The sequence below is a fragment of the Sander vitreus genome, chromosome 21 (genome assembly GCF_031162955.1).
Source record: "Sander vitreus isolate 19-12246 chromosome 21, sanVit1, whole genome shotgun sequence".
NCBI classification, from domain to species: domain Eukaryota; kingdom Metazoa; phylum Chordata; class Actinopteri; order Perciformes; family Percidae; genus Sander; species Sander vitreus.
In genome coordinates this window covers 11,729,403-11,745,458 of record NC_135875.1, presented here as the reverse complement: position 1 = coordinate 11,745,458, position 16,056 = coordinate 11,729,403, and the positions used below count along the sequence as shown (strand labels likewise).

The 16,056-nt window shown below is 40.5% G+C and overlaps 1 protein-coding gene and 1 long non-coding RNA gene across 2 annotated transcripts in view; both read right to left on the bottom strand.

Annotated features, from left to right (window-relative positions):
• Window positions 1-787: 787 nt before the first annotated feature.
• On the bottom strand, window positions 788-1,341 carry LOC144536238 (uncharacterized). The gene is made up of 3 exons (XR_013503732.1): window positions 1,241-1,341; window positions 1,062-1,136; window positions 788-925 (listed from the first exon to the last, which is right to left on the bottom strand). It is a non-coding gene; the product is annotated as an uncharacterized LOC144536238 (long non-coding RNA).
• Window positions 1,342-4,948: 3,607 nt separating this feature from the next.
• The window catches only part of kcnh4b (potassium voltage-gated channel, subfamily H (eag-related), member 4b), a 42,291-nt gene continuing 31,183 nt past the window's right edge, over window positions 4,949-16,056 (bottom strand). Inside the window, exons 13-18 of the mRNA XM_078278920.1 lie at window positions 15,830-16,044; window positions 11,836-11,874; window positions 10,335-10,711; window positions 8,977-9,068; window positions 7,947-8,023; window positions 4,949-6,956 (exon numbers count right to left, since the gene is read on the bottom strand). Coding sequence (XP_078135046.1) covers window positions 5,928-6,956; window positions 7,947-8,023; window positions 8,977-9,068; window positions 10,335-10,711; window positions 11,836-11,874; window positions 15,830-16,044 — 1,829 coding nt within the window. The 3' untranslated portion in view covers window positions 4,949-5,927. The remainder of the gene's footprint in view (window positions 6,957-7,946; window positions 8,024-8,976; window positions 9,069-10,334; window positions 10,712-11,835; window positions 11,875-15,829; window positions 16,045-16,056) is intronic.

Sequence of the window (16,056 nt, the reverse complement as noted above, 5' to 3'; positions counted from 1 at the left end):
TTCAGTGTAGCAACCATGGAAGTTGTTCATAGCTGTGAAAACATGGAAAAACACAGGATGTATTATTAGTAGGGCTGTCAAAAATAACGCGTTAATTTCGATTAATTATCTGAAAAAAAAATAACGCAGATTAATCCATTCCATATGGACGTTTGCATACAGACGAAAATCTGGTGCCACTGATATGTCTGCGCTTCTCTCTGACGCTCTGAAACAGACGTTACAGGAAACACAAACACCGCTGCATGTGACGCTAGTTAACACAATACTCAACAGCAGCTAACGTTAGCCTACCGCTAGCTAGTAGCTGGATTAAACACGGTTAAAATGCTGACAGCTAACGCTAAACGGTGTAAAGTTTGACTGGTGAGCCGGTGCGTTCAATGAAACTGGTAAACTACAGCCTCGTGGTGCATTTGAAGTTTTTGTAAATGTCCTTTTCCTATCTGGTTGTTGTTTTTGTCGTTCAACAGCGATGTACTAGTGAAATAAGTTATTGTTATTGTTATACATTATTATGAAATCATTTAATTTTGACCATATGGCCTTAGCAATAAACAAGCCGTTCTTTAATGTCGCCGACTGTTGTTTAGTACCCTTTTTTTTTTCTTTTCTTTTTTTACTTTCTTAAAAAGTATTGGTTCAGGCACCGTTAATTATGTATGCGATTAATTTCGATTAATTATTCACAGAGTATGTAATTAATTAGATTAAATTTTTTAATCGATTGACAGCCCTAATTATTAGTATTAGTATGTATTTCTGTTCCTATTTTTTTTTAGCTGAACAGTACACTGAAGGAACGTCCTATACTTACGGTATTGAGAATATCTGACACTGGCACAGACGTTGTTGGAGCCAGTGCAGACCTCTGTGCGGCTTGGACATCTCCTCGAGCCTCCACACCAACACGTCAAGGCTTCACCTGGAAAAAGACAGAAAAATCACATTGAGCCATTGTATACAAACAATGATATTAATTTACAGCAGGTATTATTAATGAGCTGCAGATTCTTGTGGCTGGTTTTGAGGCTTGTTGTGTCTCTTGTACATGAACTCACCCTGACTGACAACCAGCAACACCAGAAGAGCAAGAATCACAGTCTTCATGTTTTCACGTGTCTGTACACCGATCTCTGTTTGAATAAAGCAAAGGTGGAAAAGTGTGAGACATCAAATGTCATATTCAGCTGGGAGTACTTTAATCATGCACATATGAAAAACCTTAAAGATATCTTACCTGGTAAATTGTCCCTGTTGAGTGTTGATACCTCAGATGGTTTCTGCCAGGCTGTAAGCTTCCTTTTATGTGGAGTTGTTGCGCAATCAATGGAAATCCAGTTTACCATTAACCCTAAAATTGTCAGCTGGGTTTTACTCACAGAGTGACTTATCAAGGCCAGACGTGAATGCTGGGAAACCCAATATGACTCCACTGATGGAGAAACTACAAATATTATTAATATATGTCATATTTGTAAAAAGAAATATTGTTATTGTAATGTTATACGTATAATAATGTATATTTGTACATTTATAATGTATATTTGCACTCTTCCCACTCTGTATTGCAACAGCTGCACAGCAATTCCCCCCGGGATAAATTAAGTTTGATTTTAGCTTCATTAACCCTCAAACATATTTTTCCTCTATGAAGACACCTGTAAAGCCACTATAAATCCTTTCCTAACAGGTGAAACACTGGCATGTAGAGGGCTGTGTGCAATGTTAATATAGCACCATCATTTTGTTATAATAACAACTGATACAACAAAAGTGAGAAAAGATCTTTAGTTATAATAAAGGTTTAGCTTGAAGGTTAATTATTGACTGTAAAAAATGATTCCTGAACATTTTCCGAGAGGTGTGGCCAAAAGCTCCTGAACATTTCCAGTAAGTGGACCTTTAAGATTTTTTTTAATGATATGTTTTTTTTGTGGCATTTCTGCAAATTGGCATTCATTTGGGGAGTTCAAGTGAGATAGGAACGGTGGGGAGAGAGAAGTGACGACATGCAGCAATGGACCCTTGGCCGGACTATAAACAATACAAACCCCAATTCCATGTTTTCACGTGTACACCGATCTCTGTTTGAATAAAGCAAAGGTGAAAAAGTGTGAGAAATCAAATGCCATATTCAGCTGGGAGCCCTTTAATTATGCCCATATGAAAAAACCTTAAAGATATCTCACCTGGTAAATTGTCCTTTTGCAGTGCTGATACCCTTACTTTATTTTTATCCACTATTGTTGAATCATTTACATTACTTACACATCAACTGTCATAGGGTTCTTTCTCCTAGTGACTTGTGTCAGGAAAACCCACTCTTACACCCTTGACTTACAGGAAATGCACTGTACGGTAGATCATTAACCAATAGATAGTAACACCATAACCACACAGACAAGAAATATTACTGTAAGACAACTGACATTTTTTTTTTTCAATATTGTTAACTTTTGAAATAAGTAAATTAAATGACTCCCCTGTAATGTTACTCTGACTAATGCAGCTGCTCAAACACAGTGTGATTTGAAAGCACAGTATGATGTAATGTTGACATGTTTCCCCACTTTTGGTTTTCAACAGATTTGCACAATATCAGCTCTTTCACTTGTTTCTTTTAAAATCATGTTGTAACAATCATCATGGCACTTTTTGTTACTTGTTTTGTTGACATAACCTGTTGCAACTGAGCCAATGGACATAAACAAACTTTTACTCGTGAGTGTGTGTGTGTGTGTGTGTGTGTGTGTGCTGAAACCCTGAATGAAAAAATGAAACTGCTTGAATGAAATTTACATTAAAATATAGATATAAAGCTTAAACATTCCTCAGTTTTTAGCAAGAATTATTGTGCTGAACTGCTGATGAAAGATACTGTACATTCACTTATATAATAGGATTGAGAGTCAGGACGGATCAGCCCAAAGAAAAAAAACCCCGGATGAACCAAAAGCGTTTTACCAAAAACTCATTGAATTCACTAATGAGAGAAACAACAGCTGCAAATCCTCTTTTTTGGAGAAAGCCAAAACTGGGGACGTTCTGTGTTGCAGTTCTCACCAGAGATTTTATTTCATTTGTGGACAATTTCTTCTGTTGAATGAACATAACACCAATCGTCCCTTTATTACCCTGCCTTTCTACGAGACGATAAACTTTATTGTCCCTGTAGGGAAATTTGTCTTGCCTCAAATGCTCCACACATGACATATGCTCTTATCATATAGCAGCCCATAGTAGTAATAATAAAAAACAACCAACATGTACAACTAGAGACCATCTTGCGATGGGATCGCACCAGCTGCGACGCCAAATAGGGCCAGGGGCGTAAAATTGGGGAGCCAAGGCCCCTTCCCTACTTTCTACCCTTTTACTACCAGCGCCCTTGCTCAGACCACACCCATTTTCCAACTCGGCCTTCATTCTGATCTCAACTACACACCTGTACATTTTCGTGACTGTATCTTACACGGTTGCTACACTATTGCTGTGATAAAATCTGGCCACAGACAGACCTGTAAACCTGTAGACCTATTAACACCTGTCAAAGAGCTCAAAACCGCCTCTGTGGTTGTTCCCGCTACAGTAGGTGTCTCCAGGGCTACAATAGCAGCGTAGCTGTCCCGGCAGGTAAAAAGCAACATGTACTGAAGCACATCACACAACCACAAACTACACATATTGCACAACCCCTTGCATCACACCATGGAGCTATTGCACAACCCCTGGAGCCTCAAGCAACAATATTTAAAGTTAGGTAGGCACAAATGAGTTTTTAAAAACGGTCGAGTTTACATTGGGGTACTCTATATTGTCTGCCAGAGGATAAGAGCTCATACTCGGCGTGGAGAATATGAGATGGATCAGACAATATTCCCTGTGCTTGCCTGAGAACAGACTGCTCCTATATTGACTGGAGGTACTAGTGTCCATTCCTCCCCATAACCTCCATGGCTGTCTGTACCAGACAAAGAATCTTAGATTTTAACTCTACAGATTGCCACATAGTACCATGCTAATATCCCATACCTGATTATGCTCTCTAACGCAGCCTGGTAGAGTAAAAAAAACAACTCTGATCCACCCTATACACCCCGAGTCTGTGTAAAAAGTATAACCTGTGCTGTTAACGAGAACACAAACTTTCAACATGGGCATTCCAGCAAAAGGGGTTGTCCAAGTGAATGCCAAAATACTTGTAGGAGCAGACCCGATTGATTGTTTCATCATGCATGACCAACGGACTATGATCCCCCACTGAGATAGGGTCCAGACCATCTCCTTAGTTTTTTCTCATTTAAAATGAGATGGCTGGCATCACACCAGTGCACAAAACTCTCTATTTCAGTGAAATAGGCTGAAAGACCGTTCTTATTAATGTTCACAAAGGAGAAATACAACTTAATTATCACTTTAACACACCTACCACTAACACTTAATTAACACTCATCTGTTTCAGTTTTGGGATTAGCAGATGGGGCTGAAGTGTATTAAAAACATTACAAAATTACAATTACAACAATTAAATTCAACAAATAGCAGGCCTGCATAGGCCTTGGGGTCTTGACATGACCGAATGTATGCAACGATACAACAACCTGTCAAACATAAATGAAAACATAACCTTGATCTCTCAAATAACAGTGAAGTGCCTGAATTCCAACTCAAGAAAGTTTAGAGCATTGCCTCAGTGAAAAACTATTCCAACTCCTGTCAAGTTTTTCCAAAGCTTTGACACAAATATCCGAACATCTGCATTTGTTCCTGAGATTAAATCAGAGTTGGTCCAGAGTTGGAAGATAGATAAGATGGATTTCTGAGTGACCTGTTTTATTCCAACAAAACCGTTGTTTCTTATTCTGACGTGTTTATGAAAAAGATACACATCAGGTGTGATTAAATGTGACACCATAGTAAATGACACTTTCATACATTTTTGCATACTTTATTGTGTCAGCCAAAAAGAACAATTGAATGAATATAGTATGAGTATCATGAGTTCATGTTTGTTTTTTTTAACCAGGAACCATTAATAAATGACTGAATTTTTCATGGGACCCTCTTTTCAGCTACAAATGTATTTATTTACGTTTAATTTATACGCAGCTATCGTGTTTATAGAATTATAGATCCTCAAGCTTCCATACCTTTATTTTGTGGAGAGAGCGATTAAACCTATTTCACAGCACTATATTTAATGCTTTCATGGTGAGGTAAAAACATTTATTTAAATCTCATGAAGGGTCTTAAGGAGAGCATCAAACTAGAGATGTTCAATGGAATTATAATTGAAATCATAAATGATGTACTGCTTAGTGGAGTTTGGATATTCATATAGTCCAAGAACTCACAAATAAAAAATGCTGAAATGAGAAAAACATTTTAAAACAATTACCAATCTACGCTGTGTGATGCAAATACTCTATTCCCCTTTTAGGTAACGCATTTTTGTTCCTCCGCATATTAAAACATCCAACCACTCTGACCTGTCTGCCTTACAAATACAGTTTCCGTGTAAACAATCAACAGGTTGTCATGTAGAATGCTTACACATTAATATGGAAACCTTTTCCTTAGGAAAAAGAATTAACAACTTTACCATGCAAGGAGGTAACAGATATTATCAACAGCAAATTGCTCTGAGGATGTTGGAAAAAATATACAGTTTGTACTGGAACTCTTCTTTTTTAAAGACACACATTAGTAAATCCAAGATAATGCATAAAATACATGCTTTTGCATAGAAATGGAGTAAATTGTGTGGGGTGACAAATATGAGAGCCCAGGAATTAAGAAGGAGGACTACAGCACACACTGACAATCTCCAGCAGGGTCTCTTTAAACACTGTAAGAAGTTGCATGTCAATAACTTTTTTTTCTCCCAGTTGCAGTGAAGTCAGTGTGTGTTCCCCTGAAACAGTTTAATCTATGAGGTCCAGACACCACGACTGCTCTGTGCTCTGAGTCTGGGCGCCAATGCTGGACCTTTGTGATGACTCACTCTCACTGTCCCTGCTCTCCATAGACCCCCCGTTCCCCAGTAGGCACTCCAGACCGGTGTGTTCTATGGCAGATGGGTCGCCCAGTGGAAGGTGGGGCTCGATAGCATCTGACTGCAGTGATCCTGAATCCAGTGAGGATCCAAGAGGGATGCCTGGCAATGTAGGAGGAGAGGCTGACGCAGGATAGATGGAGGGGTTTGAGTCCTCGATTTGGAAGATAGATGTGTCCTGGATCACATAATGAGATGTTGGAGCGGACATCAGAACACAATGGGAGGCTTGTGATAGGGCAGGCAGAGGTGGGGGGTAAGAACTGGGTGGCAAGTCCAGCAGACTGTGTGTCGACGAGTAGGACGAGTATTCATCACTATCACTGGGAGGCTGCAGGCACAAAGTGGGCTGGGACTGGCTGATGGTGCTCGCGCTAGCACTGAGAGGCCTGTTGTCAGAGTCTTCATGCCCAGCATGAGGTGCAAGGCCCGGACTCCCACCCTGGAAGTCTGGGCTGATGCTAAGAAGAGACGGGCTGATCCACAGATTTGTGGTCATTCTCCTAGAGCTGTGACACAACAGGTCTAAACTGGACGCAGAGTTGACAGAGAGGGGCGGACAGGAGTTGACAGGTGGACCACAGGATTGAGGCCGGTGGTGGCTCTCTGTTTGGGTTTCAGGAGCTCCACTGTAGCTCCAGTAGCCAGCGGGTGGGTCACTTTGGTAGCTTGGGCCTTCGTGGCTCCCCGGATCATTATGGAGGTGGTAGGCTGAAACTGGGTTGAAGGGCATGTCGGTGTTGGCGGCTGTGGGAGGGCCGGACACCATTTGGATGCCACACGGGCACGAGGGGAGGGAGGCTTTGTAGTGATGCACAGACAAGTGGGCCTGGAGGAGATGCATCATGTGGTGCAGGCTCTTGGTGAGCTCAGATACTTCCTGGTTTAATGTGCCCATCTGGGTAGAGAGTGGACACAGTTTAGTCGTGACATTCAAAAGACTTGGAGCATATTCTATTATTACACTGAGCAAATGTGTGCAGCTTAAAAAAAATCTGCCCAATTATGTCCAGCACAGAGTAACAAATTAATCAGCTTCTATTTTGAGGTTTAGTATTGGATTCATGTCCCGATATAATTTTCTGACGGCCTCCCAAAAGAGGACCTTTTTTAATCCCCTCCATGACTCTTAGAAATGGCTTCTTATGCAGTAGTGAAATCCAGAGGGACACAGACTGAGGTAACTGACGCAAACAGGGAAGAAAGTAGACAGAAAACTGGGAAAAAGGGAGTGAAACAAAAAGGGAAGGAGGCCAGAGAAAGGCCACAAGTAGAGCTAGGTTGTCATCTAATGTTTTTTTTCTTCAGACTGTCAAGTCAGCACTCCTGACTATCCCCTGCATTGCAGAAGTACCCTGCTGATTAATTAATATCGACTTCAGACAGCACCTACCTGGGCCCATCTGGATCCTCTCGCTGCACCTGCTATCGCATTTTTTACATTAAAATGAAGAGAGAAGGGGCAGACTGAGATACAAGGCAGACATGGAATCTACTTGATCTCACTATATGTTTCCCCCTGTAAATGTGCAAGTATGGCTGATACTGGATAAGAAGCCAGAAATGCATCTATGAGAAAAGCTTATGAGTTTCTGCTCATTTTTGTCTGGTCTGCACTGAAGATGCATTCCAGTGAATTAATTTCTACATACTGAAAGAGGAAGTCATATTTTAATTAAAATAGTTAAAATAGCACGCAGGTTGTATTTTCTAATCAATAAATCATTAATGCTTCCTGTAATTCATATTCAGTGTCTCCAAAATACTTAACAGACAGAAGGCAGACGGGAAGATGAGAGGGACACAGAGCAAAGTTGAGTCGGATCTGTGAGGCTACATTATTTTTGGTCCAATCAATTTTAATTTAGGATAAGGGGCTGTACCTTACCTTTTGGTTGAGTTGACTGATGCTCTGTTTGACGTCTTCCGTCTCCAGCAGCATAGTTACATTCGCCTGTGTGGAGACTGGAGAAATGAGTAGGAGAAAACAATAAGTGGCTGACTTAGTACAACATAACTCGGGCACACCACAAAGAGGATTCATCAATATTAATATGAAAAAACAAACATTATGATGTGTGACTCCAGAGGATGCCAATTTACATGTTGTATACAGTATGTGAAAGTATTGCATATATCCACATGAATGGACAAATGTGCAAATGAATATTATACAATCTAATACAACAACACTGCAAATTACTGCCAAAACATAATGTTATGGAGCTATTGCATTGGATAGTGTCTATGTTATTATGTCTATTATTTTAAGAAATGGTTTAAACAAGCTTCGTAGAAAGTTTCTTGACTATATGTTGTTGCTGTAGTGTTAGGATCTACCAGAGGGAATCTTGTGAAGACTTGAAACATGACCAGTATGACAGTAGACAGACCACAGCAGCAATTATGGAATTATGGAATCTGTGAGGCAAAACACTAGATACAAAATAAATTAATTCACAAGCAATCCTCTGGGAGGTGCTGTAGGATGGCCACAACAACCAAAAACAAATCAGGAGCTTCATCCTACACCACAGTTTGTAAAAACACTTTTAGTATTTAGGAAGCTGTATTGTACATAGGTTGTTACTGTGTATTGTTGTGTATGTTGGTTGCCAAAGCACTTATTAAACTAAAGTACATTAGTTGGACTTCAACTGAACTGAATGTGATAGTCATCGATCATCACAGTATAAAGCTCGGGTCAGATGGTCTGTACACCGCTCTGACCTGTGTTGTCCTTTAACATGTTCTCTGACTCTTTGGACACCTGGCTGTCATTTCATTATGCTGCGCTCTCATATTTCCCCCAGAAGGAGGCAGGGCAGCATTGTTATATCCACTGTTTGAACTCTGGAGTTTACCTCCAGCCATCTGGCACCCAGGTGACCCTCGCAGCTGGGGGCGGTTTGGCTTACCTTGGGTGCTGCCTCCCGTGTTGGCTTTAGGCCTGCTGTGCTCCACGTTGAAGTGGAACGCGTGTCCATTGTCTTCGATGCCGTCTACAACCCTGGCAGGGGAGGGGGTGAAGAGGAGGGAAGCTGGAGTTAATGTAACAGTAGAGCTTTTTCAATTATCATTGGAGCCAGTAGACGACCCAAGAATGTGCCATGAGAGCTGTGGCTGGCAGAGGCCCGTGTGGGTTTAAACATGAGGAGTAGAGCCCAGTCTGGAGAGGCGGACACCTGAGCTCTCTGAACCAGCACTTACCCATATCTAGGACTTACTTGATGACTTAGGGATACATTATGAATACAGATGGTTGGGGCAAGAGGATAAGGTGCTCTGGTAATGAAATGCAGTGACATCTGTTGAAATATGCAATGCAAATACACCCATTTACATTGAGTGGATGATGCAGGTTTATGTGGCATGACTTTAGGCATCTGTTACTGCAACACACCTTACTTATTGTAGATCATCTCAGACGTTCTAAGGCAATCATAGCTAGAGTGAATATATAAACATAACGTCATAACGCTGTCTATGACACAGGCAGATTAGACCACAACAAACACACAGAAAGAGAGGCATCAAGGCCCATGGTAAAGTGGTGCTGTTAATGAGGCAAACCACTGGGACACAACTTTTGAATGCTTCAAAATTAATGAATTTCAGTCTCTGAGGGGGAAACCACAGTGTTTTAAAAGAAGGAAAGACACTACAATGTTGCTACTCATTAAAGTTGGAGATAAAATGATGAGAACCACTAAAAAATAAACTATTTTCATGTAATGAGATACAAAGAAAAATCAATATAAAAAAACCTTTACTTAGTAATGCAATCCAATACAACCTTTTTTTTTATAAATTTTTTTATTCTGCCTTTGTGAAGCTTATTACTTTTTTTTTTTTGCTGTTGACACTGTGCCAGGTGTTCAATCTACCGTATGGTAATCTTGAGACTATAGTTTGAAGAGTTGTGGTGTTGGACTGCATTAGAAAAGTGTTCCGTTTCCTCTATCACATACTATACAGTATGGTATTGAGGGGGATAATTATTAGAAATATAATGAATGAATCCAACATTATTTAATGCAACATGGCACCCAAACAATGTACAGACTCTGTACTCAGATACTGCATCATCAAACTGAATCAAAACACAGTGTGGCGTAAACATAAACAAGACATTTTAGTTATGGTAGCTGGTGTTTCTATTATTTTTACTTTGGCCAACCAGCTACCAACATCCAAAAAGTAATTTAATTTAGGCTTTGATACGTTTTTGCGGCTTGTGTTAAGAAAATTGAATTTGATGATATTTTATCAATACCTGGGACTGAGATCTGGGGGTCCAGAGCAGGTGACAGTTGGGATAAGCAGCTTTGAAGGCTTTTGCGCGGCCCCCGACACTCCCTGAGCTGAAGTTGAGGCAGGGGTGGCTTTATAGGAGCCGTGCTCTTTTTTCGACAGTGGCTGAGGCGATGATCTCTGCTCGTGGACGCGGCTGATGATTGGTGAACGGCAGTGTCGCAGGGCAGTGAACTCCCGCAACTCATCCCCCAGGAGGTTCCCCAGGGAGGTACGGCGAACAGGGCTGGTGAAGTTGGGCAGCAGGAGGTTGCGACGGGACCGGGTAACCGGAGAGAGGTGGAAGGAGTCCTCAGGGTCATCCCCCTTTGTTTCCATGATAGAGGAGAGCTTGGATTCCTGCAAATACAACATGAAGCATTAATAACTGTACACTTACATTTTCACTAAGGGTGGTCACTGGTCCTTAAACTGCCTGATTTGTGTTTGAGGATATGAAAACAGATTCGTAAATACTGGAATATTAACTACATGAATACTGAAATATTTAAAAAATATCAGAATGATGTTAGAAAACTTGATTCATCTAAAATGCCACTCACAATACACAAATCATTTCATGAGTAATCTGGCACATAATAACCTTTTTATTTTAAAAGCTATTTTTGTGTCATTTAGATTTTAATGAGATGCAGTTGATGATATTTTAATCACATTACTTATATTACTTATTATAATCCTACTACAAAGCTACCATGGCTGCCCAAGTGCTTGTGAGTAAAAACTATTAAACTACTACTAAACTATTTGTCTGCTATTAAAAAATGGAACTTTTAATAGCAGACAAAGCAAGCACTGTAAACAGTATTTTAATAATAGAAAAATAAGGCGGGAAGACAAGCATACAGTATATCGTGAGGAAAGTAGCTCATAAGGTTTCCTATTAGGAGAGCTACTGACCCAGTTAGTGGGCTAACTCCAGGGACAGAACTGTTCTCTCTGTTCCAAATGAGTTTTAACCTGAAGGGGGAAGTCCTTGCACAAACCCTCCCGCAACACTCACTTGCATTACAGTATGCACCATAAAAACACAGGGGTTTTACCTAAAAAACACAGACACGCCTGCTAAACCCCTGGAATTGATATGCATGACACAAATACACCTTTGACAACAATTGTGTTGTGGTCCTGCCAACTCCGATCAAATTCAGAAACAGGCTTTGTGAATTTATTATAACTTTTTTTTAGTGTGGCCGGGTTGGGTCAGTGGGTAGAGCAGGCACACATATACTGAGAGGTTTATGCCTCGACGCAGAGGTCCAGGGCTCGAATCCGACATGTGACGATTTCCTGCGTGTCTTCCCCCTCTCTCTCCACTTTCTCACCTAGCTGTCCTGTCAAAAAAATGAAAGGTGGAAAAGCCCCAAAAAAATAATCTAAGAAGTATTTTTAGGAAGCCGTGTCTGGTGGAAAAAGGAATAATGATGCCCCTGAGAGAAGAAGAAGCCTTCATTTGAACTCACGTGATGAACCCTGGGTGACCGTGAAAACCTGCTGAGGCCCTGCAGAAACAAAAAGAAAGCAACAGGGATTATAAGACACAGCCTCCGGCAAAAAGTATTTATTTTTTTCAACTTCATATCCTCTTTATTAAACCTTCAAAAATTAAAATGGGCCCTCAGAATGAAACATTTGGAAATGAAAAGGTGCCCTGTGGAGTTTTCTTATGTTATGTTTACTATCAGTGTTACTAACCAAAATGCATCGTGTCTATCCTTGATGTCTAACAAACGTGTCCAGTGCATTTTCTTCCTCATCAAACATTTGCAAAGCAGATTTTATTGTTAACTATTTTAAATCCAGAATTGTCTTTGTTGGTGCATTGCAGCATATCTTGCTTGTGATACCACCACCTGTGTGATACCACAATGTAACACCATTGGCAACTAGAGGTCAAAAACTTCTCAGGGAGCTTTTTATTTTATTTTATTTGAGCAATATCTTTGCATTTACAAAAATATGCAAAATTTAAATTTGATATCTACTGTTTTATCCACTGGAACTATCTAAATGACCGTGGCCAGTGATAGAGCCTTTGCTACACAAGCTGAAACACATAACCGATCCATTTACTTGATTGCAGAGGGATTCCAGCGAAGGTTTGTCTTTCTGCTGGCATGTGGAGACATTGGGAGCAATTTAGCATAATCACCAGCTGGATGGCAAATGAAACTATGTGTAAAGTCTTCCCTCATGTGTGAAAAATGTGCTTCTGACAACATGGCTTAATGTGACAACAGCCACAGTCTATCGCTCCACCAGTATAGTGCCGGTAATGCTCTTTGATGCAGGAAGTCAATTCACTGTGGAAACACATTAAATGGAATCCTTCATTGAAGCACTGAAGAGTTTAAAAATCATCACCACTAAAAGGCGGTATAAGCAAACATATAACTAGCTGTGAGACTTTGCATCTCTTCAGACGGCGGTGGTATGTGAGAGGCAGAGGGGACAAATCTGTGAGTCTATTCAAGGCAGCAACAAATTCTGTCATAACGAGCAACATGGAATGATTAACTAGCCAACCAGGAATATTGGTGCCAAATGACATCAATTAATGAGGCACGCATGCCACAAGTGTCCCACATATTTGCAGGGACCTAATTGAGGGACATTTATTCCTATCACTCACAAGTGTGCTTTCTTGTGTTTGCACATGCAAAGAACAGACCTACTTACAGATTGGCATGCATGTGCACACAAGAGTATGTCAGGGTTTTGTATGATGTGTCACTTCTCTTTCAAATCCAAAATACATTTAGCAGGATCTGGTTTTGCTACCAGAGTCTAGAAAAAACTAACTGACAAGCAGTAAAACCCAAGACACAAGAGGGCAAATCAGCAACTATGGGGGGTGTTTACATGATGAATAGAATAGAATAGAATATACTTTATTGTCCCCTAGGGGAAATTTGTCATGGACTCAAGAGTGCGTAGTGCATAGTAGTAGCTGCCATTACAGACAATAAATACACGTAGAAAAACAAAAAAAATATATAATACAGAACACCGAGTGACTTGTGGCCTCACAAAACTCCTAAACCATGTGAACAACCAGCTAATACCAGGTGTTATGGGTAGAAAATGAAACATGATTGAGCAAATCTTTACACATGTATTTTGAAACTGATGTTGGTGGGTAATTTGGGACAAATGTGATGTTTCTAGAAAAGAAAAAAAAACAGAAGTACAGATCACTGACAGCTGAGTGAGTGTAAATTCATCCAATCAAGGGTAGGAGGAGTTCATCAAGATATATCTCAGAGAGACAGCTGTCTATGATCTATTGTACTGAAGGGGTGTTTTTGAAATGACAATGTCACCTGCAATAGTTGTTGTGACATTTTTGTCATCTCCTCTCTGTACCTTTTCAGCCCACTCATGGTTGGTATTTTTATCCCGTCCAACATGTCATAAACCTCTCTAGCATTTATATAAAAAAAAAATAAAAAAAAACTTCTTTCCATCCCACCACTGGTTACCAGTGGCTGCCTTTATCAACTTTGTTAAACTGTTGTTGTCATATAAAACACCATCGAGCTCTGTATGGGGAGGGATGCAGCAGATTCAGGTGATAATTCTCTGTAGCTTCATCACTATGAGCCCTTTGTATTGTCTTACATGGTTGTAGTAAAATAGCAATTCTAGCCGCTTTGAAAAATAATACCAAAGAATAGTGATTTATGCATAATTAGAAAGTTGGTGATCAATTTCCAATTTATTTGGCTCATGCAGTTTTGAGTTGCTCCAGATCAGAAAAAAAAACTCATTTTCCATCTGGCAGTCTGCATTCTTTCGTTTTTCACAAGATGAAGTAGTCCCTTTTGGATACCTTATACTTTAATAGGCATTCCTACAATCTGTCTTTGGCAGTATTTCACTACAATTGACTGATTGCTGTACAGTCGGCATACAATTCTCAAGTATCTCTTGAGTGTAAAAGGACCTCCTATCCTGCAACAACTCCCACCTTAAACCACCCACTGTGAGGATGTGGATGAGATCAGTACTACTGTATGTGTGTGCGTGCATGTGCGAGTGCGTGTGTCAGGAGTCTATGGGACCTGGAAGCAGGTAGTTGAGCACTCCTTCATCCTGTCAGGGGGCGGTGGTGCCCTGGCTTTGTGCTTGAGCATAAACTCTGTGCAGATGGTGTGATACAGAAGTAGCTCAGCGATACCACAGAAAAGACTGCTTGAATCACAATTAAATACTATAATAACACTAATAATGTATGTACGTATATGGCCTCTGTACACACATAAATCCTTTGTCTTACGATAACGTTTGTCCAATATGAGCTATTCTGTCGCATGGATTCTGTAAGGTGCCAAATGTCTCTTTATGGAATGAAACTCATTAATACAGTTAAAGCTGATTCACTCAGCCTGACTGACAAACATGCATCAAGTAATTAACACGGCCAGCACAGATGTCCTGTTCTTCATGTTTCAAACCAAAGAAAACAAACAAACAAAAATAAAATGAATAAACTAATGAGCAACAAAACCTTCAGCAATGGGGAAAGGCCTGTGGGAGCAAAAAGGAATGTTTGAAGCAAGTAAAAAATGCTTGAGACTGTCAATAAGATGAGCTTGGGAAAGCCCTTGGGGAGCTTTGTCAGTTTTGTCAGTCACACATCAAAGATATCTTGGCATTCATTTGTTTTGATCGTACGGTTCAACAAAACGCCACGCAAAACAGCCACTGAACTTGGTTGCACACTATTACAATATTCAATTTATGGGTTTCGAGATGCATCTTTACACGCATTATATAACAATGCCTGAAAACATGTGCTATGTTTATAACATCAACAGGTGCATTTTCTCGCCGGATAGAGGGGGTCAGTGTCTAGGTGTAATGTCATCCTGCTGTGCTTTGTGGTGGCAACAAGGAAGCGATACGGCTGCCTGACAGTGGCACCCACGCATGGTAATTGGTGTGACAATCAACCCCCAACAGCCCTTTGGTCGTTGTGGTAGAACAAGTGTCAAGGAGAGTGACAAAGGCCCCTCAGGGGGGAACAAATATGTTGTCTGGTCTACAGTATTCTGTTTTATTCTGTGTGCGTGTGTGTGTGTGTGTGTGTGTGTGTGTGTGTGTGTGTGTGTGTGTGTATTTGTTTTCTTTAAGCAGGAAAACAGCATCAGCAGATCAATGTGTAATAAGAGACATTTTTTTTATTTCCTCAGTCCTCATTCCTCAGTTGACGAGTCATGAAACTAGACAAATTTATTTAGGTTTGAAAACTCTCACTTATGTATCCCCACTACTCGCCTTATCTACAAGACATTGGGTGAAGGTTTGCGCAGGTTTAAGCATATTGAACTACGGTTTTGAGAGTTAGGAATTAGGGAATGAGTTTGAATAGACAGGCTCACAATTTAGAAAACCCTAACGACACATCTGATCAACACCGGTTTTCTGTGTGCGAGTGTATCTTTACTGTAGTACCTCGTCCTGGCTGCCCTCACGCAAGTTGTAGGTGAGGTTATTGTGGATGTCAGAGGCAAACACGTTGGCGTACTCGGGGTAGAGATCCAGCACCTCTCTCAGACCACGCACATTGATATACTGGAGGTCACAGTAGGTCAGCGCCTTCACATCAGCATTGGTCTTGATCACCTCGTCTGTTCCAGGCAGGTCGGACCCAATCAGGTCCCCTTTTCCTAAAATCAAAA